Genomic DNA, 25,094 nt, shown 5'->3' with positions numbered 1-25,094 from the left:
CAGAGCTGAATGTCCTGTGAGGAGATGATGACAGGAAGCTGATGCAGGGGAAACGTCTGAGAGCAACTTAAAGTCAAGGTGACAGACAGCAGGCCTTCACTAACACCAGGACATGCTGGACTTCCTCTTGAAATTGAATTAATTATCAGTGTTGTTAAAAGTCACAGTAAATATTAAGTGGCCTAACATTTATATTCCTGTAAACTGAATCTGGAGGAAGTGACTCCGTGGTTTTCATTGTTTTTATTGACTTTTGCTGCATTCGTATCACTTTGCTGTTTTATTGGCCGGCGGATCAAAGCCCTCAACACACACACACACACACACACACACAACAAAGTTGGGCAAAACAACCAAGATTTTATTGCCATTGTGCATGAACTTTGACACTGCAGGTTACACAAGGAAGTATCATGTAGTGAATTGAGGAATACCCTTGCCTGCCAGTGATGTGCTCTGGTCACTTGCAGCGCTGGTCTTGGAGGAGATGGCGTTAGCAACAAGCTACTTGCTGATCCAGCCTCCGAACTCAACACCAAAGCAATGCAACATGTCAAAGAACGGGCAACATCCTGGATGACAACACCGCTGTCTTTCTTAGTTCTTTCCTCAAATTATTGCACACACTTGCTTCCCCATGTCAAGCATACGTGGGATACTGGGAAAGCTAAAGCTCTTGGTAAGGTGCTGAAACCACAACATTGCATTGAGCCTCTTCAAAAGCCACATATATACAAAATAGAAATGGAACGTCAATGCAACAAGCATACCAGATAGTAAAATAAATGCAGGTTATGATTCACTCTTGTACAGAATAAATAAGATGCTGACAGGGTTTGGTTGCTTGGCGGTAACAGACGGACGGTGAGAGGGAGGCAGGCCAGCGGGTTCCTTTAATCTGATGAAGGCGCTGCGGCATCTGCAGCCAATCATCTCTCACATCTCTATGTTACGCTCTCACGGCGATGGAACTTCAGGAATTAATCATCTGTATTTGGGATGGTCAGATCTCAGGAATGTCACTCATGGATCAGGATTGTTCTGGAAATAGAATGAAGGCTGGAGGTATGCTCAGTACAAACATTTATTTATTATGCCTAGTTTTTCTTAGCGGTAAAAGAATGGTTTGGGATCAGTTCCAAGCAGTGACTCAGATCTTAACTGAACTATTTGCTTCAAAAGGATTTGAACACAGATCCTGACTGACTTGGTCTGAAAGCAGACAGAAATGAGCAGGCGGTCTGTGACTGCTGTCATATGATGCTGAAATTCCATGAAATGCTAAAAACAAAAATCTTCATGATTTGTATTGTTGTCTGAAACAATGACGAATGGATAAAAGAGAATAACAAATAAATCAAAATGATTTCTGCCAGGAAAATCAACCATTCCCACTGGGAGTAGCACAAACATGATCTGCTTTACTTTTTCCCTTTATTATGGTAAATAAAGGGAATTTTACATGGAATTAAAAGTTCCATGTAAATTTTATTTAATGTCTTTATTCACAGTGAAAGAAATGAACTAATCAGACTCTTCCTGGACAGTTTTTCATATTTTTTTTAATCTTAAGAGAAAAAAATGTGTTGCAGTTTTCTTATATATAAATACAGAGGAATGCAAGCTTCTCTCTGATATATACATCACAGCTCAGTTCCCTGAACTTTATCTGTTTCTAACTTTAAAATGCTCATCAAAGGTCTGGGCTGTAATAGGAGGGAAAGAAGATTGAAAATAGCAGGAGGTCTTATGTTTGATGGATTTAATGACAATTTTTTTGAATCTGATTTTTCTGCTTGACCTGCTGAGTAACTGAAACTTGTCTGATTCTGATCTCTGTCACACTCATGGCTGCTTGCCGGGTTAAGACACAGAGGCCATTTTGTGGAATCTTGATCGACTTGACAAAAAAGCTTTCCATACATACAAGTGGGAATTCCTCATTTATCCAACTTTAAGACATTCTCACCCACCTCAAAAGGTTATAAAGATCGAAATATTAAGCTATAAATCAGAATAAATGTTTGTATATTTACACATCCAGTCTGCATTCCTGCAGGACCAACTGTCTGGGTTTGATGTGACAGCCCACCGTCAGCAGGAGGTCCGCTCCGCTCAGACACAAAAACCATCCCTGCTGCATTTTCCAAATCCTGATGGAAACGCTTTCATCAGCACACACACCTCTGCACACAGTGTGTGTGGTCCCTACAGTGCTCCAACTGCGGACTGGGAACCAGTCTGGCCCCCCCAGAGCGGGTCCTGGGACCAGAGCGGGTCCTGGGACGTCCAGAGCGATCCGTGTGGGAATGGAGAGAATCTAGGAATGACATGACAGGAAATTGTTCTGCTTTGTGGAGCTGCAGATACTTTGTATGGACACACATTCCAATTTACCTGAGTATAAAATCTGATTGTGAAACACCTGAAACCACGACCAGATGCATGGTAACAGTTTTCTGTGGTCTAGGCTCTAATTGTGTTCTGTTGGAGTCAGGACTTCCTGTGAGCTGATAGTGCAAACAGAACCCTTAAGTGCAGCGGACTGATCCGCTTCGTTCCGTCACAGTAAACCAGTTCCAAGCTGTCCCTGTATTTCATAGAGCTATGTGTGTCTGGATATATCTGTGGGTACGATTACAGCTTATTCATACTGTGAATGTTGAAACAGAACACAACACATAATTTAATCAGAAATCTACTACCAGTTTAAAATGCATGCCCCTCCCCCCCTCCACGGTGCTGGGGTGTTCCCGGGGACGCCTGGTCGGGGCCCCTCCCCCGGCGGCTCCCCCTGCACACGGCTCCGAGCGTCTGTCTGGGTGGAAATGAAGGGACATTGTACGTCATGCAGTGATAGGAAGGGGGTGGAGGGGGTCAGCACAGAGAGACGAGGCCCTCTTGGTGGGACAGTCAGTGGTGGTGATGGAGGCCCCGCCCAGCTCTAGCTGTCTGTCTGGGTGTCTGTAGTCTCTGACGGGGACCCCGGCTCCTCCGGTGGGTCGTCTGTGCTGGTGCTGGTGGAAACCTGAGTGGAGGTCCCGTAGAGCGAGGCGGCACCCTGGCCGGCCCCGGCGTCGCCGTCGTCCTCCTCCGGGCCCGAGGCGGGTGCCGGCTGCAGGGAGCCGGGCAGCTTGACGGGGCAGAACGCCGAGCCTGTCGGGATGAAGTTGACCTTGTTTTTGTCAGGGCAGGAGAAGAGGGGGGCCGCTGCTGCCGCCGCCGGCTGCCGGGAGCTGCAGGGGAACAAGCACAGTGACTGAAGGGGAGCATTCATGAGGCTGATGAATACGGCCGTGAATCGCTCTGCACCTCATCTCCTCGAAGGCTTTGATCTTCTCACAGCCTTCCGGCGGCTCGCGCTTGAACATGTAGCTGTTGTTTGGTTTAGGTGAGGAGGCAAACTTTGGGAGAGGAGAGCTGCTGCCACTGTCTGAACACACACACACACACACACACACACACACACACACACCCACACACACACCCACACACACACACACACACACACACACACACACACACACACACACACACACACACACCCACACACACACCCACACACACACACACACACACACCCACACACACACCCACACACCCACACACGTCAAGGGTTGGAAAGTTCAGAGAAGATTTAAAAGGTTCCACATCCAGATTCCAAGATTTACTATGAACTTAACTTAGACACATGTACAGTTAATACCATTTAAATTCAAATCCTATTCCATTTATATATGTTTATGAATATGTGTTTACTTGTTTACTTTAGATATGTATTTAGAAAATATATACATATATATTTCATTCCATATAAAATATTGAACAAAAACTGTAATTAACTAAGAAAGAAAGCAGTGGATGACTGGGTCAGTTCTAGAACGGATGTTTCTGTGTTGAAACATGTTAAAAGTTGTTTGACTCGGTAATTATATTTTCTAGGAAGATATTGTTGACAATAATTAAGCACACACACACACACACACACCCCCCCCCCCCCCACACACACACACACACACACACACACACAAAAGTCTTTAAAAAGCAAATACAAAAATATCAGATTGAAAAAAAAAATTCTTTTTTTGCAGTAGTAATCAGTTAACTTATCTTAAAACAAGATATTTATTGCTGGTCGACCCAAAACATAAGCAAACTAATTGCTGACATTTTAACACTAACTCTAGAAATTTTATTGTTAATTTGCTCTTAAGTTTGAGGTCATGGTTCAGTCGTGAGCAAGCATGTGTCAGAAGTCAACACCACACATGATTCATTGCCTACAAATATTTGCACAGTCACATCAGCCTCACTGTGTCTTCATTGTAATCCTCTAAAAGCGTGATAACATGATAAATAATATTAGCAGATTAGCTTGTATTTTTGACACCTACCTCTGCACAGTACTCTGAAAATGAGCCTCAGTGAGTTCATATAAATACTGGTAGAGGTGAACCTGCTCTGCAAGCACGTCTTCCAAATGTTGCAGCTTGAGTTAAAGAAAAGGCCGAGGTAAAGTACAGAAAAACCACAAAGCACGAGGCAGCGCTCAGCGGCATGTGCAGACCTGATTTTTACTAGCTGGCATTTTTGATCAATAAAGTCTAACTATTTTAGCTGAACCAAATCAGGCTCCATAGTCTAACTGTAATTGTTCAACACGTATTGGAAAATATGAAAATGCATAGAAGTGAGAATGAAATCTGACCCTGTTTGGTTCTGATTCAGTGGTACCTGAAGGCTTCACGTCAGGCCTGGGTTTGAACTGAGACATTCATGTTTTTAATGGTGCTGTTCCTGACCTTTATCCCGGTCATACAGCAGATCCTCTGTGGAGTAAGGACTGCCATCATGCGACCCAGGAGGACAGGCCGGTGAGGGACAAGGAGACAGGCTGGAGCAGCTGCTGGACCGCCCAGGAGCTGAAGGAGTCTGGGTGTCCACGCTGCGAGAACTGCTGCTCCGCTGCTGGGGAGGGAAGGGTGCCCGACGCCCGTCCGGAACCTCCAGAGACTGCAAAGCGGCAGAGGATGGAAACAGAAGGTGAATGAGGTCTGAGACACAACGATCTGGCAGAGACACAGGACAGAAGCAACTCAACGGGGACCAACCTTGAGCTCGTCCTTCTCTCCGTTGTCTTTGATGAAGACTTTCTCCAGCTCATGGTTGATGCCCTCCATGCTGCTGGGCACCCTGGAGATGGAGGGCTTTGGCACCGTGATGTTGGACAGCGGCATCTGTGCCGACTTCGACATGGAAAACTGCTGCAGCAAACACACACACACACACACACACACACACACACACACACACACACACACACACACACACACACACACACACACACACACACACACACACGTGTCGTTCCTTTGATATTTTAAGTAAGACTCCTGGTATTGTTGAGTAAATGCATTCTCTCTCTCTCTCTCTCTCTCTCTCTCTCTCTCTCTCTCTCTCTATATATATATATATATATATATATATATATATATATATATATATATATATATATATATATATATATAGACCACAATTGAAACATCATGATATCTGATTAATGGTTTGAGCCCTACGCAGCACAATAAACAAAGTGAATGAAGTGAAGGTCCAGGTGTTGGTGCAGGTACCTGAATGTCGCTGGCTGCTGTGCAGGTGTGGCTCTTACAGCTGGACAGGAAGGAAGCTGTTCTTCCACTGAGGGAGGAAGGCTGCTCTTCTTCCTCTGGATCACCTTCCTGTCTCCTGGGTTCCAGCTGCTGATCCTGTAAGCAGAACAAATAGAAATCAGATGTTTGGACAAATTGATGGTCTAGCAGAACTCACTTGACAGGCCCACCTGCTGATGGACTACTACACTGAATGATTTGTAACAAACAACATAATGCATTTACAGAAGTTTGGTTTGGAATCTTTGGCATATGCAGTGTAAATTAACATACACTTACAACATGTAGAACCTTTTGTCTCTGACATTGAATCAGACTAAACCTTTTCTACTTTATTGATCTCAAAGAGAAATAAATGTAGTTTTAACTCGAATCAATTCAAATTCCTCAAAGAGTTATAGTAGGTAGTGATGGCTGTTGGTAGATCTACTGTAGCAGTCTGTATTACAGTGAATTTGGAGAAGCTTCTGACTGAAGAGGATGCTCTTTATTTATTTATAATGTTCTTTATTTTATGAAGAATCATTTTCTGCATCATCATATCCAGAGGTTCCAAAGTCATCCTCATAACAGAACCAGAACAGAACCGGCTTTCTTTATCAGGCTGATGAGCCGTTTTAGATCCATGGTTCTGATGTTGCTGCCCCAACAGATGATGGCAGAAAAGATGAAACTCTCAACAGACTGATAGAAGATGTACAACATCTTGCTGCAAACCTTGAAGGATTTTAGCTTCCTTAAGAAGTCCAGTCTGCTCTGCTCTTTCTTATAGATGCTTCACTATTACTCAGGTACTTGGGGAACAAAAACCAAACCTTATGGACCAGTGTTCATTATACTGAGTAAAACTAAGACAAAAATATTTTGTAAGCATTTTTTAGATATAGAAACATCACCAAATCTAAGTAAACATTCATTAAATGAAAAGAGCTATGATAAATATTTTTGAAAAAAAAACATGATGAAATTATTAGAATCCATCTCTCTGTGTATACCATATATCCATGGCAGTGGGCAGCAAGGCCCACTGCTTGTCCTGCTGAAACAACAGCAGGCTTTTCAAAGAGCCAGTCTATCCTCACCACCCATCCTGCTGTCAGATGATGCCAAACCAGATCAACACCATGAGCATCCACAACACACATGGAGCAGCTGGAACCGACAAACCGGTCAAAAACACACAGCAGCCCAGCAGACAGTTCTGAGATCAGATTGGGAACGTACAGGGGACTGATCCTAAAATGGGCCCAAGTTTAATGAACTCATTTATTCTTTTATTTCATTTTCCTTAGGGATCAATGAGGTATTTTTGAATTAAATACAATTTAATTCAATACTACTACTACTTCTACATCGTCATCGCGTTTGATTATTCTAAATTCACGTGTGGTATGTTGGAGGTTTTACTGGATTTTCCTCTGGAATCGGGACGTTCGGGAGTGGAATCGGTTCGGGAGTGGAATCGGTTCGGGAGTGGAATCGGTCAGGAGTGGAATCGGTTCGGGAGTGGAATCGGTTCGGGAGTGGAATCGGTTCGGGAGTGGAATCGGTTCAGGAGTGGAATCGGTTCGGGAGTGGAATCGGTTCTTGTGGGGTGCGTTGCTCCTGCCGTGTGTCTGGACACACGAACCGATCGATCCTGTTGGACTTTTATCGGCTCGTGTCGCGTGAGGTCACAGAGGTTTGGAAACCGGCCAATAATCCTTAAACCAGAATTAAGACTCATGAGCTCCACTTCTCTCATCTCATCTCATCTCATCTCATCTCATCTCATCTCGACCACTGCTCTAACACTCTGACTCTGGTAGCTATGGTAACGTTTACATAGCCCTTCAAAATGAGATGCAGATGGGCAACAAAAATGAACATTTTACTTTGGTGAAAATTTGAACTCACGATAAAGACTAATGGGAGCCTGGAGCTTGTTTCTCTGCAACGAGACGGTCCCATCTGGGAGTGATGAGAGACAATGACAGCCGAAGTGTTGCTAATGCACAGGGAGCTACTGTAACATAGATCATGTTGTATAGAATTCCACTTGTCATTACTTCCAAGTTTGGGTTCTTGTGTAATGGCTGAAACAGCACCCCCTCCTGGTGGCTGGCAGTGTTAAATGGCCATATTTAACACTGTAATACAGTGAGTGTATAGTGAACACAGACATCTCGTTGGCAGTTGATGAGAGATGGCCACGAGGCAGACTCACTGAGTTGAATGTTCTGTTAGCTTGATGCTAACATGAAATACTGCTCCTCATAAGGTCCTGCACCCCCCCCCGTGATGAACCTGGTTCCTGATTAGTTCTGTTTTCATACAGATAAACCATCTTTCATCTCATCCTGTCTCCTGGCAGAACTGATTCTGAACGATCACAACTGAAAAAGGTTCCACTACTTGGTCTCTACGTGGCGATGCGGTTTGAAGCTTCATTGCCTCATTAACATCCGGTCACCACATCATGCAGAGCAGCTTGGAATGTGGGAATCACCTACCGGGATGAATCCATTCTCCTGTCTCTTCTCTGGTCCTTTTCTGTCGCAAAGAAACTTTCCAAAGAATCTGATATATTTCTTACTCAGTTTGCTGCTTGTGGCTCAATGCTGGCGCGCGGACGTAACCGAGAGAATCCGGTTCAAAGACTTTCAAAATGAAAGATCCTCCAGACTCAAATAATACATAAAACGGAAACATTTCACTATCTCTTGTGCGGCCCGGTACCAATAACCCGCTGCTCTAGAGGCCAGTTTTCATCCCAGCTGTCGCAGGAACTCCCACAGAACATCTGAACCAGGCAACGTGTTCAGACCTGTCCTCCTCCATCAAACCTGACACTGACCCTCTTCTCTCCAGAAACGGAACACATGCAGAATTTATCAATAAAGGCAGAGTGTGTAGCAGTTGTAAGATGATCTGTGGATATGGCCCACAGAACCAGTTCCACTGCCTGCACTGCACCCACTGCTGCTACTCACGTTTCAGATTACTGGCTCAGATTGAAGATAGATCTGTCCCTTCACTTTCTGTCAGATCCTTGACGTTTCAACCCAGGAACACATTTTAATGGACAGCAATAAATGGGGGAAATAACAGCTTAACAGAATGGGTAGTACCACTGACTGGTGTAATGACTGCTGAGACTAAAGCCTACTGATTGAGCAGGAAAAAGAACCAAAAATCTACCTGACTCTTCAACCGGATCAGTTTCATAGCTTTCCCAGAGATCTGACAAAGAGAATCCAACTTTAGATGATTTGGTCCCAAATATACCACAAAACGTTCACAAACGTTGCACCACTCTGCACAAGAAATATATTTTTTAAGCCCTTCATTCTAAATAAGTCACATTACCTAAAATTTTAGAGGAAAACATCAAGTCAATATTTTTTTGTGAAAACAAAAGGTTTGGAATTTGATTAGATGTATTGCTAGAAAACACAATCAGTACAATATAGGAACAGCTGAAAGCAGACGTTAATATACAGGGAATAAAAAGGCATCCATCTTTTTTTCTCAAGGAGTTAAATCTGAGAAAACTGCGAGGTTGTCGTGGTCTGTCACGGAGGCAGCGCTTGAACCTGTTGGTGGAGGCCTTCTGTGAGGGATGCTGTCAGGTGTCCAAAGTATGGCCGGGCCCATACAATTTGTGTTCGGCCCTCCTATAGCAGTTCAAGTATGGTTAAAATGTTGCCCTCCAGGAAATGGAGCTGATATAGATGGACACATTTTGTAATGTGTTAGGATTACATTTTGTATCTTCTTGTATGGAAAATGTTATCAACACAGCTAACGCTACATTCACACGGCAGGCAAATGCCACCCAAATCTAGTCTGAATGACCCGATTCCAATTTTTACATCAAAATTTCCAATTTTTGTCATTTTCATTTCCTGAGCTTCATCAGACATACGGTATATCCAATTGTTTTCAAATTTCAAAGTGTCTGCAGTCTACACGGTCATGTCACATTTTATCCGATTTTATGAAAACGGTTCACACAAATGTCTGATTGTGGTCGCATGGTTCAGGCATATGAATCGAATTCCAGTAAAAAAGCTGAATTAAGCATCAAGACCTGCTGTGTGAATGTAGCCTACGTATTTCTCTTTTATTAGTCATGCTTACCAAGTAAACCACCTGCTATGGTATCAAATGTTCAGCTAATGACACTGCTAACTTTCTGTTATCTAACCTTTTCTGCCCTGTATCTCCTGCTCCACATCAGTAAACCACTGTGGCAGCTCTGCTCCTCCCTGCAGGTCTCTAACGCCATAACATGCATGTCCACACATGGACTGAGCTGCCATCTGGCACAGTCGCATTGTTTCCTTTGCTGCAGGAGGCAAAGAAGAGCCAGCTCGGGCACAGCTTGCCATAAACTGCAGCTGCTCAGGCCATTGAAAGGAGGGGAAGTGGATGCTCGGGAGTAAGATAGTGTTATCTGCCACTTCTGTGTTGCTACGAGGAATCAGAGTTCTGTAGCCGAGCGAGACTGGTAGGATTGGGCTGAGTGCAGAGCCATATGCCATCACAAGTTCAATCTTTCTACAAAGAAACAATTGCAACAGCATTATTTCTGTAAGGAAGCTCTTTCATATCACGATTTGTTGAGGAATAATATGTCCACTGCTGTATTTCAGATGCTATTTAAGTAGTTGGTCATATTTGTCTCTATCTGCTCCCTCAGCATTTTAAAAGTAACTGAAAACATCGACTTATAATTCATGATGTGTTTTACCCTACAACCTGTACTACTGGACCTGCTGGGTGGGTTGTAGTTCTGGAATATCTGAAGGAATCAAACTATGAATTAACACATGTGGAAATACAATATGTACTAAACAAAAAAGTGTAAAACAACTGAAAATACGCCTTATATTGTAGTTTCTTCAAAGTAGAAACCTTTTGCTGTGATCACTGCTCTGCACACACTCTGCGTCATCACCTGAAATGGTTTTTACTTCACAGGTGTGACCTGTTAGGTTAATAAGTGGATTTCTTACCTTATAAATAGTCATGAAAAGAAAGGAAACACATTGAATGAGAAGGTTGTGTGAAAACTTCTGGTCACACACGCACGCACGCATGCGCGCACGCACACACACACACACACACACACACACACACACACACACACACACATCCATCCATTTTCTAACACCCTATCCCTTGTGGGGTTTGCAGGGGTGCTGATGTCCATCTCCAGCTAATGTTCCGGGAGAATGCATTCTATTCATTAATGCAGATATATATGTTATGTGTTTTTAGTCTATTTATTCACTTGTGAAGGGAACTGGGTGGTTAATGGAAAATTAATCAGCAAAGACATTTCTTCAGCTCAATGTATTCCCCACACTCCTTTTGGGAACATCAACATAATAAGAAATATGTCATCTCTGCTTTTAGAAATTGTCTACATTTATATCGTCACTGCAACACCCAGGAGAACATATGGCTGAATGTGGGCTCTGCTCACCTGTGTAAGTGTCTCTTTCAAACAACAGGAGCGATGCTCATTGGTGTGATGAAGCTGGCAGCCTGGGAGGAGAGTCCCATCAACACTGATCTGAGGAGAAGACCACCAGCTCCACACCAGCTGCTATGTTCTTCCTTTCACTGCAACAGTAAGAAAGCAGCAGCAGAGCAGAATTAGCCTGATCGAAGGTCTTGCACTAAATGTAGCGAAACAAGCCGAGCGAAATGATCCAAAATGCCAACATGCAGTGACTGGCTGCTGCCAGGAAGACACAGGAAGATGCAATTTTATATTTTGTAGATTTGTTCTAAGAAGTGTTTTTCCAGAAGCTTTATTCTCTGCTGTTTGGTAAGACTTCAACCAAGAGACCAGGGCCAATCAGTGAGCCTATTCATAGTCAAGTGCATGAACGCCTGTTTTTTTCTTAAAGAGAGCCACACTCTTTTTCTCTCTTTTCACAAATTAACTTCAACACACATGTAAACAAGAAAATGTAGATACAAAACAGTGAGACAAAACTACCATGAAGAAAAACAATAACATTACACTTCTCCCAAAAAGAGTTTTGCAATCCTTTCCAGAGACTCTTACTCATATTTGTCTTACAGGCTTCTAAATGTATAAAATTATTCAATCCAACAGTCCTAACAGTTAGGACTGTTGGATAGCAGCAAGAAGGTTCTGGGTTGGAATCCCAGCTAGGGATCTTTCTGCCTGGAGTTTCCATATTCTCCCAGAATGCATTGGTTCTCACCAATTAATCCAGCTTTTTCCCACAGTAGAAAACATGAATGTTAGGTTCATTTGTCTCTGAGTGAGTGAGTGGCTGTTGTCCTGTGTGTCTCTGTTTCTCCCTGTGGTGGAGTCTCAACATGTCCAGTTTGAATCCCGCCTCTGATCGCTGCAGATAGCACCAGCCATACAAGCTCAAGCAAAGTAGACCTGGCTGCAGAAACCAGCCATCAACGGGGTGCGCTTAGCGTCAGATCTGTACCACATTTGGAAATAGCACCATTGTACTCTGGAACTAAAGTGGTCGCTATATTCTCTTTGGCCCTAGTGTCATGAGTTCTTCTTTTCTTTTGAAAAAAGTGATGGCGTGAAGAGGTTTTTCAAAGGGTTTGTTTTTATTACCACAATGCAGTGTGAAGCTGAAAATGTAACAAACATTGTAACTTTGGACCCCAATTGAACAGAGACTGCAGGACTACAAGGTGTGAAAACAAGATGTTGTTATGCCACCTAATGGCCACAGACCAGAACACGACTGGAACTCTGGTAAACTGGAAGTATTTTGCATCTTTCTTCTGATTCTTCTGGTTCTCAATCGCTGCCCAATGGGCCTGTAGAAAGAAAACAGACTGGAGCGTTTCAAAGTTGTGTTATACTTTGAATGTCTGTTGCAAGCTGGGGTATTGCAATATATAGTCAAAGTTAACAAACTTATTATCCAGAAGTTTGTTTTTACAGTGAGTGTATGAAAAGCCATAGAGCCACAGGTAGAACTGGTGGAGGATTCTTTCTGGGAATGTTTTTGCTGTGAGGTAACAATCATAACACTTGATCTAACGAATTATGCTGAAAGTTCACTCCACAAAAGCTCTTCTAGTGACCTGTCCACTTCAATCTCTGCCCCGAATAATCATTGCACAGACAGTGCTACAGTTGTGACAAATCCATGGGATAACAGGTGAACTCTGGAGACTCAATTAGAGTTGGGTTGTGATCTTCTGTTAATATGATCAACAAGGTAGTAAGGACTTGTATCCCGTGATGATCATGTCTTTTCCATTTCTGTTCATTTGCTCCTCCCTGGAAACATTGAGGAGCAGCTGGAGCAGAACACAGCACCTCAGCTTCAAGTTATGTGGTTTTAGTTGAAAAGGCATTTCTGCAGAACTAGGTTTGTCTGGATGACATCTCAAGTCATCTCCCAAGGGCAATCAAAGCCAAAACTCTTAACTATTTTGTGCTTTTGATTTTTGTATAACAACTAGTTCAAAGCTCAGCTCATGAATTCTGAAGCTGATTTAACATAGGGGCCTTATCCACCGAACAGGTTCCAGTGCATGTTGGTGCAGCAGTTCTTTATGTTGGCACCAAGACAAACCCAGAACCAAGACCTCAAAACCAACGTTGTCCCAGCCTCAGTTTTCTGTTGGACCAGAGGAAAGAAACACCTTTGTCAGGAACTCGGGGTGGAGACTATGGAACAATATAGCTGACTCAGTTCTTTAACTCTGTTTGTCTTAGAGTAGGGCAATAAAATAATAACAATAATTGATGGAGAATCACAAAATGTCAATAACAATAAAAGGTGAATTTTAAAATGAAAAAAGACAGACAATAGATGTGGTCTTAGAGGCAGCGTGCAGGTAAAGAATCACAGTGAAATTAGGAAAGTTGAAATTAGGAAAAGAAAGTCAGATTTCCGACTTGTAAAATTGCTGGAATTTCATAACCTCTGACCTCAACATCTAATAAAGTTGATGTGTGCATACCATGTAGTAATAGTTGCTACTGCCAACAGTTGGTATCTAAACAAAGGGCACGCTATAGAGAGTGTTTGCTGCGTCAGTGCATGACTGGATAAAATGCAAAGAAATATCGCATACACACTTTGGCTGCTAACAGTAGTTAGTCTGCTCATGTAGTAAAAGTTAGCACATCCCATTGATTTTCCAAGTGGAATAGAAGGTTAAGTCCGATGTGATGTCATTCTTAGATGCACTTCAAAGGTATAGGAGCAACTGAGGTTTGATGCATGTTAGCATTAAAACAACCTGGTTCTTTCTAAGCAGCAAACAATAAAACCAAAAGAGCGCAGATGCATGTAGCAACATTCACCTCCTGATCAGGAGGACTCTGATGTTTACAGCCCTGCTAAAAATGTGTCAGTCAGGACATATGCAGGATTGCTTTCAAAAGCATCAACAATATGGGCCACTGTGACCTTTATTGTCGTGTATATATACTGTAACTCAGACTTTTCTGTTCTAGATAATGTGTGTACATACTTATTTTCGTAGCCTGGCCTGATTGCGCAGAAGGCTCTGTTTATGTCTCAGGAACCGCTAGGCCAGAATGTGACCACAGGAGCCACAAACCTGTCAGCTGACTACCTGCTATCAAGAATATTTGGGTCTTCTGATGTGTTTCTCAACAGGAAATAATCTTAATGGCACGCAGTAATGACACTGGATCAGATTTTATTGCTTGCTGTGAAAATCTGTCATATTAGCTATGTAGATCTGTAAGGCTTGTTTATGAAGGACAGAAGCTGCATCATCAAGCAAAACTCAACCATAACCAACAATATCTACCTCATCAGTAGCAGCTTATTGTTATACTGTTGTAGTAATAGATAACATGACTTTAATTCGTCCACATCCATTCCGTAAGCCGAGCAGACGGAAAACATCATCTCAAATAAGATGCGCGAAAATAAACATAAAGAGCCAAATGAATAAAACAAGAGTAGGGCGGTTAGGAATAAATACGAGGCGGAGGCTCGGCCTCGATGTTTTTAACGTCAAGCATCAGATCCTGATGTGTTCTGACCTAATTAGACAGCTAGCCAACTAGCCTAGCGCGCGTGAAGCCCTACAGCAGCTACAGGCAGAGGACTTCGGCCGGCCAAATCCAGCTTAAAAATGTACACAATTTGGAGTTGTCAGTCTTTTTAGGAATTGCTAATTGACATTTCAAACGATGATGCTATCTGTATATAATTAGTGAGAGCCAACCTTACAATTCGGCCACAATGTTATCCGTATAACCACAAACATATGCATGAAAATCTAGAATTTTTAGCTGCTTCGCAGTTCAGCTCCATTAGCCCGACGCACCAAAACACAACGTGGCGTTTAGTAGAGAATGGTGAAAGGAGAACCAAAAGTTTTACTTTCTTAGTTAAATAATATCTAACAGCAGGAGATACACGCGACGAATGTTAGCTTATGGTTTACTTAATATTTAATGCGTTGTGTTTTGTTTCATAAACTCAATATTGACTGATTTACATGCCAAAGCCTTCGATTACTTTGTTTTTGAACTAGACTGGCGTAGGAGTCGCTGTGGAAAACAGAATCGTACTTAGCATACCACCGAAGTACCTACACGTTAAATGTATGGTTATAAAATAACATGTTTGAATTGCAATGAACCAAGTTACCTGTGCGGGGACGTGGACAAGTGTAAGGAGCTCGTGTCATCCAGCGGCAAGCTCCAGCCTCCCGTCCGAGCCGCTAGCACTTCGGTTGGCGGGACTCGAGCAACGGGATGTAGTCGGTCCAAGGCTTCAGGAAGGAGGAGGGAGCTCGGCAGGTTGGGCTGTGATGATTTCCAAGCACAAGCTGATACGACACCGTAGCACTGTGGAGGTGTGGAGGCTGGAAGGGTTCCACCGTGTGTACCACCTGCTGGGATGAGCTTGTGGATGCTGAGAGGTCCATCCACCTTCAGGTGTTGCAGATGAATTTGAGTGTAAAATAAAGATACAATTACAGGATCCTGTTCAACGATGCACAAAATAACAGTTTAATCTTTAGGTTCTCCTACAGGTGCCATTAACAGTTTAAACCTAAATTAGATATTTTAAAGGATGAATTTGAGCAATTCTTGTTCATGTTGGTGTGAATATGATCTCAACCTCCATCCATACAATTGAAATGATCACCTGGCCACAGGTTTGACACAAGTTGTTTCATTCGGTATTTCAGTGTCAAAATGTTACATACCATATCAAATATACTACATATATCCTCACTATTTTTGTTAAATGTAAAAACAAAAAATAAAAAACGTTGCACCTCAATCACATTGTTTTTAAGTTCAAGTAAAAATACTGTATTTTTATCCCAAAGGGAAATTAAATGTTCTTGTAACTGACATCTGTGGAAGATGTTGATGAAAAGGATCTCCACTTCCAGTCAGTTCTGCAACAAATCTGAAGAAACCTCTGATTGAAGACACTGTCTCATGACAGTCAAGACATGCTAACAGCTCACTAACTAGGAACAGAGACAATATTCCACAGTAACATGTGCTGGATGGAACCAGCAGTTGTTGGCTGCTCTCCTAATCCACCTTATTTGCTTTTGATAGTTTTCCTTAAATCTCTGGCTGTTCAGTCAGCTGAGCACAGATACACTGGAGTAGAGGGTGTTCTATTGCCAGGTTGCCATCATTATTACTACCATATAGTAGAAATATATTGAAGTAGTGGTATTCTTAACCAAGTATAAGTTTTGGGTATTCTACCTATCCTCTGGATCTGATTAAGGTTCTGTCCTTGTTAAGTAGTTTTATGCTGGTGCTTTGCCATATAAGTGGAATAGAATTTATCAGCCATAGTTTCTGCAAAAACAAACATTATTTTAATACATACTTACAACGTAAATTGATACATGAGAAAGACTTTATTGGGTGGTTTGCATGATAAAGGCACAGGTGGTAGAGGAGTAATTAAAAAAAAACAAAAGCTTGGAAACGATGGCTAAATGTAGAAGATTAACTGCACTAAACACAACAGAGGCTAAGAAAAAAATGTACATTATCATTACATCTACAGTGTTTCCAACTGAGAAACATTGGTATTTTAGCATGTACCTTGAAATGTATGATTAATTCAAGCAAATGTGAATACTCAGATAGAAACCGACAAACAGATCCACCTGGTGCTCACAATGCATTGGAAAAACCACACATTTAAGCAGGTTTTTAGCCATGTCATTTACTCCTGATGGTAAATTAGCCACAACTGCTATTAAAGCCAATAAACAAATTCACCTCATTTTTATGTATTGCACATTTGCTTCCCCTGTTTTCCATTTGTGAATAACATTACAAAGAGGAAGACCAAAAGAGCTTCATAGTGTATCTCTGCTTTAAATGAAATTGCCTAGCAATTTAAAGGATCTAAAAAAAATAGTTTAAGCAGAAGAACCTTGAAGTTAAAAGCGCTGAGATGTGAGGCAGGATCAAATCATGATATTGTTCCACAGTTCCATTGTGGGACTCCATGCCATCCTGCCGTGAATCGCAGCTTATGCAGGGCTAAAACACATGCCTCCTACATAAAATCTGAACTAATGGCATGTGTATGTGACTCGCCTCAATTAAAAATAGGTAGGCCATAAAAATACTCTAGAAAAATACACAGACAAACTTGCAAGTGGCTCTACATTATGGAAAATTATGGAATAGAAGAAAAAAATGTTGACTGAGAGCTATAAAAAGGGATGAAGACAGTAATTAATGGAAAACAAACCTTCATTTTTCTGTTTGTCACTGTTAATGTAAGGTTTTTGTTACCAGGACTTTTACTCATTTTTTCAATATATAACCATTTATACATTTGTTTTGTGTCACTTTATTATCTGTTACCTAGGTAAATGAATCTATTTAAAAATACATTTTGAAACATCAATAATAGTGATTATTTTGAAGTGAATCTAACTGCAGCTAAGCTCTGATATCGTTTTGCTGATCTTCCTACCACAGTTCAAAGATGTGGACAAAAGGCTGATCCTGAGCCGTTTGTCTGTTTGCAGCATTTCAAAGTCATAGATGTAGAAGGTATCGTAAGATTAGTAAAGCTTTCACATCAATATTATTCATCCGATTCTTAAAAATTGACCTACATACAAACACAACCTTGAACTCATTTCTTGTAAAATTTCCTTTAACTTGTCCTGACAAGGAAGATTAAATGGGACTTTTTCTGGAACAAATGACCGACAGCAGCACTGATATATGCTGTACAAAGTGTCAGTGATGTGTCTTAACAATAGGACCAGATGATAAATTATTCTTCACTGAGCTACCAGGTAACTTAACTTTAGAAGGAAACTGGGCTTTTCTCTTGTAACATGGTGTGGAACCTGAATCAATTATTTTCCATTTTAGATTAAAAAGGAAGAAAAAAAGGAGCCAACTAGAGAATGATAATGCTATACCGTTCTCTGCAGCTGTTTAATCAGTTTCCTTTTACAATTGTAGATTAATTGTGAACTATCAAAATCAGGCAATGGGCCCACTTTTCTAGAGTGGCAGCTCCTAATGATGAACACACTAACTGTTGTGGAGCACAGAATTTTCTAAGGTGAAGTCATACTGGAAACTAGCCAGGTTGTAGTTTACGTCTCTGGACAGCAGGACATCTGGGACCACGCTGGACCCGGCCTGCATGGCCAGGACATGAGGAGCTAATGTGAAGGGGACGTCTCCGAGAAGATCCGGCAGAGCTGAAGTGACTTCCACAGACTGAAGGCCGCCTGCTGGTCCCACATCAAGCAAAGCATCAGCTGTTTGAGGCGTAGCTGGATGGGGTAACTGTGAGGTAAAACGGGCTTGTTTACTTTTCTATTCACATCCAATGTACAGAAAAGTCAGCCAGACATTGAATGATCCAAAAACTGTATTTGCACCCCAGTTTGGTGCAAATACAGTTAACACAACAAAAATCAGACAAAAAAGATTGTTAGATGAAGATAAATTCATTATTTTATAACAGTCCTTTATAAAGGGTTGACATAGATTTCAATGCTATCTACAGCATGATAACTACAGAGATTATCATGATGCAGCCTGCACATCTTCACATCTGCTCACAGATCCAGAGCATCAGCAGACCGGCTCAGAAAAGTTATTTTATGATTCAGTTAACCTAGAAAAACCCAGTTACTCCTTCCACCACACAACTGACAGCGTACACAGAGCCGGAGATAGACAGGTGGCAGAACCACAGAACGAGATCAGCTGTGCAAGTGGAACAAAGGAATCATCTCCATCACAAATGAAGACGTCATGGTCCCTCAAACGACTGCTGTGAAAATTACAAAGTTACCATAACAGTGACAAACTGACCAAAATGACTTTAGTGTAACTGTAAAACTGAGGTGCAAACCTGGCCCAAGTCTCAGAGGAACAACTGAACAGAAGCACAAACCTCCACAAGCTCACCTTTGATGGCTGGACTATGACATTTGTTGAGGGCTGTCCACTGTTTACAGTCTTAACCCTCTGCCTTTGTTCATCAGTCGTCTCTCCTGCAGAGCAAAGATAAGATACAGAAAAAACACTGGAATAAATGAATTTCCATTATGTAAGGTCTCATATGTTTTCCTGATTGCGCTCCTCTTTTGGAGAGAAGAACGGCAAAGGAAGAAAAAAAGACTAATCGAAGCAAAAGAAAAACCTGGAACATTCTGGCTGTTTGATAAAACACTCGTCTGACTTACAGCCATTACATGCTCAAGTTTCCCAGTGAAACTAACTGAAAATGTTTTAATGGGTGAATTTCAGTTTTGGCCCAATCCAACCGACCTTTGGCCTTTCATTATGATACCGAGAACAATGTGAATTCAGAGAACAACTCATTTTTAAGTTGCTGTTACATTGTAGCACCAGATCAGAGAAGAATATTGCAACTGATTCTCCTCAGTTCTTACATTCAAAATGTTCAAATTTATTACATGACCAAATTTATTACAATGTGATGTTTCTTAGGTGGTGACTCTATTCTTGGCCAGGCAGTGAATTCATGAGACATGAATAAAAATCGTCTGCAATATGATGTGCTCTGTCTATTTTTAGGTTGAGCAGAGTGCTGGACCTTTCCATTCCAGGTAGTGTGACACGGCACTGGGTGAGCCAGAAGAGAGCCTTCCTCAGAGGTTTAACAAGAACAAAAAGGTGTTACATCAACAACAGTCTAAGAGCTAAGATGGATCATTAACAGTTCAAAGTACTCATACATGACTAAAACCCACAAAGGAAAATTGATGGAGTTTTTATTTTTAACTACCTCCTTAGAAAACACCTGAGACCAGCGGGACATACCAGTGACCTAGTTGGCTAACATTCTCATTTTCCTAGTAGCCCTGATCTTCATATATACCAGTACATTTCAAAAAATAATAATGTTGCTAAAAAAGTCTTGACATCTATCTAGATGTCAAGAAATACTGTACACAGTACTCTGTGTACTGGGAATCTTTATAAAGATTTGTCACACAGAGTAAAATTTTTCCAAATTCATTATGTCAAAACAACAGAATATCAAAAACCGATGTTTTAAACACAAAAGTCAGGCTTTTGAAAATGATATGTACTTCTTCTCTATGGTCGGGTTCCTCTCCCACGTATTTTTGCTTTAAGCTACAATAAATTCTCTAGTTGCTTTTAATGATGAGAAAATATTGTGCAGCAATAAACATGACCCTTAGATGAAGTAAAAGAGTCTGGTCGTGGAACTCATAATATAATCACTGCAAGACAGAGCATTCGTGAGGGGCTGTTGCTGGACGTTTTCAGTCAATGTTTCATAAAAAATATTACATATTTGGTAAAAGTCAACTTTAAACAGACTTTAATGTGAACTCGAGGGAGAAAACTCATCCTGAAATTTGAGATTACAAAATGCTCCCGTCTTGCTCCCTTTCTAGAGTTTATCTGTCCTATGAAATATGTTTTGACACACGGACTGTAAGGTCGTCAGATCTAAACTTTTGTTGTAATTTTATCCTGTATGAATAAGCCGAACAGAACTTCTATAATAAATACAATACCGATTGTGAGCGACCAAAAACCCTGCCTGGATTCTGTCATAGTAGCTGCTGTCAGCCAAACTCAACATTCTTACCAACAATGACGAAGCCTCCGTCCGCTTCCTTGTCAGATGTTGACTTCTTGGCGTCCTTCCGTAGTCCCAAAAACTGAAGCATGGTTTCCTCTCATCGACAAAAAATAAAAGAATTCCGTTTTAAACGCGACATCAACCGAAGTCAGCTTTACACAGTTATTGTAAAGGCTTAACTTCTCCCGGTCGTTTTAATGTTTTTGTAATGTCGCCCTTACTGAAGTGGACAGAGCGCTGACAGTCAATTCATCATGGCTCCTCTGAACGCTAGCTTCTTTAAGAGCTCTAATATTGTTCTTCCTTCACGTGAAGCTACAGACTCTACAGATCAAATTAGCTTCCGTTAGCACTTTTTGCAATAACCTCCGTGACGTGTTATTTTGCTTCTATGGCTAACTTCTACCTGTTCCGTTTTCTCGAAGGAAACTAATTACACCTGTAGTTCTGTTACAAATGAATCTGCACCACACATTCAGCGGAACTGTTTATTGCTTCTAGGGATTCAGATCCTGGAACACAACGGATGTGTCGTAAAAGTGGTTGGAGGCGCTCGTTTTTGTCAACATGTAGACGTTTACTACGAGCCTCTTCAAGCACTCAATGCTGAATGTAGACGCACCGCCCGCGCGGGCTAACGTATATAAAATACAAACAACGCGAAGCTTCCCGCGACTTCTTCTCTCATCTGCTCTTTGAGCAACGTCGCAGCAGCAACCCGCGAAAATGGCCGGCATACTGGAAGTCCCAAAACCGAGAATAAACTGCTCCATGCTTTCGCAGTTCATCAACCGAGCCGTCTGCTTCGTCGGGCGTGTTGAAAAGGTCAGAGTGGTGTGCAAGACAATGAGTGAAAGTGGAGTTTCACACATTTCGAGATGTAGGTAACATTCATGCATTTTAATGTCTAACACCGAGGCTGCGTTCTGCTTTAGGTTCACCCTACTGGGAAAATGTTCACTGTGATGGATGGAGAGGGAAAGACTGCAACAGTGGAACTAAACGATCCTGTAAGTTCACCTCAAACACTCGTGCTGCTTAAATGCAGGGGCCATAATGGAAACTGAAGTGACAGATTTTAAATACATTGTTAAGTATTGTCATTTCACTGCTTCTTACTTATTTTAGTTTAACCCTGTCATAAAATATGGAGAATGAACAATCTAGCAGTTGGTGTTTATGATGTATGGGGTTTTTATTTTTCTCATGTTCTTTGTCTCTTCATTACTGTTGTGGCATATCTAATATGCTGCTCGAAGCAGATTTGCTTTGTCTTGTAAATATTTCAGTAAAGTCGAATGTGTAATAAAAGGGATAGCTTGTTTTCCCCCTAATCTAGAGTAAATCTTATCCATACAACCAGACATAGTAGCGCAAGGCTCAAACAAAACAAAACAAAATGCATTTTTGAGAAAGACCATTCAGATTCTTAGTCAGAAGTCTGTTTGAGGCTTTGCTGGTGTTCTGCAGGAAAAGCAGTAAATTCTATTATTGCATCACCTTGATTGGATAAAACTAGTGCTTCTCAATGCCACCAGAGAAAAATGTTTCTTTCCCTGATGTGCTTTACCTCTGCAGGGTTACCACTGCTGACAAGTAATGATTTCAAGTGACATTCTATGTATGGAAATAATTTGACTCTAATAAAAAAACTAACATCTATCAGCAGGCAGCCCCTCAGGGTTACACTGGGTAGATCAGGGGTTGCAATCTCTCACTTTTTTAAGAATCGGTATTGATTTAAATCAAGAATCAATTCCAGAATAGATAGAAATATTTTGTGAATATTTAATCCCTTATTACTGACACTTATTATAAAAGCCTAAATATTCATCCAATACCTAATGGTTAGGTATATGGATGTCAAATGGTTTGTTTTACAACAAGGTGTAAAATGAATGGTCGAAGAATGTGTTGCACTTTAGTCTTAATATTCATTTCTTTTTCAGCTTGAAGAGGAACTGAGTGGAATTGTGGAGGTTATAGGAATGGTGTCGAACAAAGGAGAAATAATGGCCAGCACATACAACCTGCTGAGAGAGGACAAGGGGATTCCCTTTGGTACGGCCCATCTGACTGAAGAGCACAGCTATACTGCAGCGTGTCTGAGCAATACTTACTAATGAGCCAATGTTTCTGTCTGACAGATTTAGAGCTGTACAACGAAGCACTGAAGGTCATTCATGACTTCCCCCAGCACTACCCTTTCCAGGTGGCTGCAAGTGGATGAAGAAGAGTGTATGAGAAAATCATTTTTCTATTTTGTCTTTTGTGTTGGAAGATTATGATTGTACAAAACCTTCTGCAGTAAAATGTATACAAATACAACAAATGGTGACAGTTTGGATTATTTGTGAAGTACCTAACCTATGTAGAGTGTGTTTACCACTTGGGCGTTTTCACATTTTGTTCTGTCAAACGATGCGTTTGATGTGATGGTGGAGCATAATGTGCTGTGTCAGTATGAAAATGAAGTAGAACATTAATTTTATCCAAAGTAGTCTAAAAGTGGTATGACTTAGTATTTAAGTCCTTGAATATGACTTTTATTAGAAAACAAATGGCATCATGGAAACCCAGCATTCAGGTCAGGTGGTCAAGTGGTGGAGAAGTTTAAAGATGTTCTAGAACAACATCTCTGAGCTCTGATCAGTTCATTATCTGTACATAAAGATAGCATGGACCACCTGCAGACCCAGAACTGCTCTCACCAGCACAGATCTGCTGGTGAGAAAATGTCTACAGGATGTATCACAACAAATTGATGCTAATTTTATCATGAACTGGAAAGTCTGTTTTAAATGCATCTCCATCATATGCTCAGTAAGGACAGACATACTGTATAATGGTTAGGATGAAACTTAACTATTTTAATATAGAAATATAATAATAGCAATGATATTTTCTATTATTTGTATAATTGCAAAATATGTGAATTATATTTTGGAATATTACTTTGTATTATTGCATCATCATTAGGCCTGTCACACTGTAACATTTTGCCAGATAAACAATGATGTTGTTTTGAGACCATTTTCAAAGAATATAGTGGTATAAAATGCAAGTGCATCCTCTCAAAGATCAATAAGTTTATTTTTTAAGGTTTTGTTAGATCGAGTGGCCGTTATTTGAAAATAGTCTTGACAGGAAAGAGTGAAGTGAGAGAAGGGGAAGAGGTAAATGTCGCCGGGCCGGTAATCAAACCTGCGATGACTAAAGCCTCCATATGTGGACTGTGCTTTGACCCTGTACCACCACAGCACCCCGATAAGTTTCATTTTTAATCAACATTAACACTGGAAGGGAAAGACATTTTAAACATCCAAAATAAATGAAACAAATAAAATAGGCACGAAAGTCTGTAAACAAAACTGCCTTCAGAAGGTGAAGTGTCTTGCCCCAAGGATGGAGTATGGGTCAAACTGGCAACCCTCCAATTGCTGGACAAACTTGTACCACCATCGCTAAGAGAAGAACAGAACACTTCATCGGAGCTTCCTGACTTGATGGGGATTATATTTGAAAATGGAAACAAGGAAATGGAGGGAAATCACTTCACAGAAGAGCCTCTCCATTATTTGGAACACAGAAATGTGAAGCTCAAGCCTGAAGATTGACCTTCAAGTTCAGCCAGCTGGGGTCACTGTTCGCTTTATCTGGTCCAGTGTACAGCAAGTATTATGCTGCATTAAAATGTTCCATGTATGCTTTTAAAATGATGCACTGTCAGAACAACAACATACAAGTTGTTCTGCAAATACATTTCACATAATCACCCATAAAACAGTTATGAAACAGTTAAGAAAGTTGCTGGTTTTTGAAGCTGTTGCTACAAAGCTACAGCGTTAACAAGCAAGCCGTTCCACAGCTTACACACAATCATTTGCAAATGAAGTTATTTCTCTTGAACATTTACACATTGTATGTTTCAACCACAAAATTCTTTGTATTTTATTGGGGGTTTAATCAGTAATTTATCAAGTTAAAGCAGCGCACAACTAAAGAGGAAGGAAACAGATAAATGGAGGAGCATAAATCACAGAAGCAGCCAGGAGGCCCTGGGGAAGAGGTTCTCCTTCCACCAGGTTGACCCCAAACATATAGCCAGAACGGCAATGGAGTGGTTTGACTCAAAGTACATTCTGTCAGAATGGCCCAGTCAAAGTTCAGACTTAAATTCAATTGAAAAAACCTCTGGTTTTCAAACTGGCTATATTCAACCCAAAAAAGGAATTAGACCAGAGATTACTTACTTATACTTATCTGCCAACCCTGAATAGGAGTATCTAGTTTATTTACTTTGGATCAACAT

General features: G+C 41.2%; 3 protein-coding genes across 5 annotated transcripts; 1 reads left to right on the top strand and 2 right to left on the bottom strand.

Moving 5' to 3' along the window:
- Positions 1-340: 340 nt before the first annotated feature.
- glcci1a (glucocorticoid induced 1a) lies at positions 341-16,491 on the bottom strand. Of its 3 annotated transcripts, none has more exons than XM_055021928.1 (7): positions 15,317-16,491; positions 11,143-11,282; positions 5,631-5,765; positions 5,112-5,264; positions 4,803-5,013; positions 3,313-3,433; positions 341-3,236 (listed from the first exon to the last, which is right to left on the bottom strand). In XM_055021928.1, the coding sequence occupies exons 4-7, from the start codon at positions 5,253-5,255 to the stop codon at positions 2,945-2,947; spliced, it is 768 nt and encodes a 255-aa protein (XP_054877903.1). In that variant the 5' UTR covers positions 5,256-5,264; positions 5,631-5,765; positions 11,143-11,282; positions 15,317-16,491; the 3' UTR covers positions 341-2,944. The 3 variants fall into 3 exon arrangements, with proteins under 3 accessions (XP_054877903.1, XP_054877904.1, XP_054877905.1); XM_055021929.1 differs by having other exon boundaries at positions 5,112-5,261; XM_055021930.1 differs by lacking the exon at positions 11,143-11,282.
- A 52-nt stretch (positions 16,492-16,543) lies between these two features.
- On the bottom strand, positions 16,544-21,305 carry umad1 (UBAP1-MVB12-associated (UMA) domain containing 1). The gene is made up of 4 exons (XM_055021931.1): positions 21,004-21,305; positions 20,789-20,878; positions 19,108-19,193; positions 16,544-18,477 (listed from the first exon to the last, which is right to left on the bottom strand). The coding sequence occupies exons 2-4, from the start codon at positions 20,868-20,870 to the stop codon at positions 18,217-18,219; spliced, it is 429 nt and encodes a 142-aa protein (XP_054877906.1). The 5' UTR covers positions 20,871-20,878; positions 21,004-21,305; the 3' UTR covers positions 16,544-18,216.
- Positions 21,306-21,441: 136 nt separating this feature from the next.
- Positions 21,442-23,118, top strand: rpa3 (replication protein A3). Its single transcript, XM_055021932.1, has 4 exons — positions 21,442-21,607; positions 21,718-21,792; positions 22,732-22,843; positions 22,930-23,118. The coding sequence occupies exons 1-4, from the start codon at positions 21,509-21,511 to the stop codon at positions 23,010-23,012; spliced, it is 369 nt and encodes a 122-aa protein (XP_054877907.1). The 5' UTR covers positions 21,442-21,508; the 3' UTR covers positions 23,013-23,118.
- Positions 23,119-25,094: the final 1,976 nt, after the last annotated feature.

Source organism: Poeciliopsis prolifica, unplaced genomic scaffold (genome assembly GCF_027474105.1).
Source record: "Poeciliopsis prolifica strain line A6 unplaced genomic scaffold, Auburn_PproV2 SCAFFOLD080, whole genome shotgun sequence".
In the NCBI taxonomy this organism is placed as follows: Eukaryota; Metazoa; Chordata; class Actinopteri; order Cyprinodontiformes; family Poeciliidae; genus Poeciliopsis; species Poeciliopsis prolifica.
The sequence above is the reverse complement of the archived record's forward strand: the minus strand, read 5'-3'. Positions and strand labels throughout refer to the sequence as shown.

Coding starts and splice junctions, on each gene's coding strand:
- glcci1a (XM_055021928.1), bottom strand. CDS start 5,255: ATGTCGAAGTCGGCACAGATGCCGCTGTCCAACATCACGGTGCCAAAG. Junction 3,434..4,802: donor GCTGTATGACCGGGATAAAG/GTCAGGAACAGC, acceptor GTGTGTGTTCAG/ACAGTGGCAGCAGCTCTCCT. Junction 3,237..3,312: donor AAAGCCTTCGAGGAGATGAG/GTGCAGAGCGAT, acceptor GTTCCCCTGCAG/CTCCCGGCAGCCGGCGGCGG.
- umad1 (XM_055021931.1), bottom strand. CDS start 20,870: ATGCTTCAGTTTTTGGGACTACGGAAGGACGCCAAGAAGTCAACATCT. Junction 19,194..20,788: donor CGGAGGCTTCGTCATTGTTG/GTAAGAATGTTG, acceptor TTTGCTCTGCAG/GAGAGACGACTGATGAACAA. Junction 18,478..19,107: donor TCATAGTCCAGCCATCAAAG/GTGAGCTTGTGG, acceptor TTTACCTCACAG/TTACCCCATCCAGCTACGCC.
- rpa3 (XM_055021932.1), top strand. CDS start 21,509: ATGGCCGGCATACTGGAAGTCCCAAAACCGAGAATAAACTGCTCCATG. Junction 21,608..21,717: donor TCGTCGGGCGTGTTGAAAAG/GTCAGAGTGGTG, acceptor GTTCTGCTTTAG/GTTCACCCTACTGGGAAAAT. Junction 21,793..22,731: donor CAGTGGAACTAAACGATCCT/GTAAGTTCACCT, acceptor TTTCTTTTTCAG/CTTGAAGAGGAACTGAGTGG.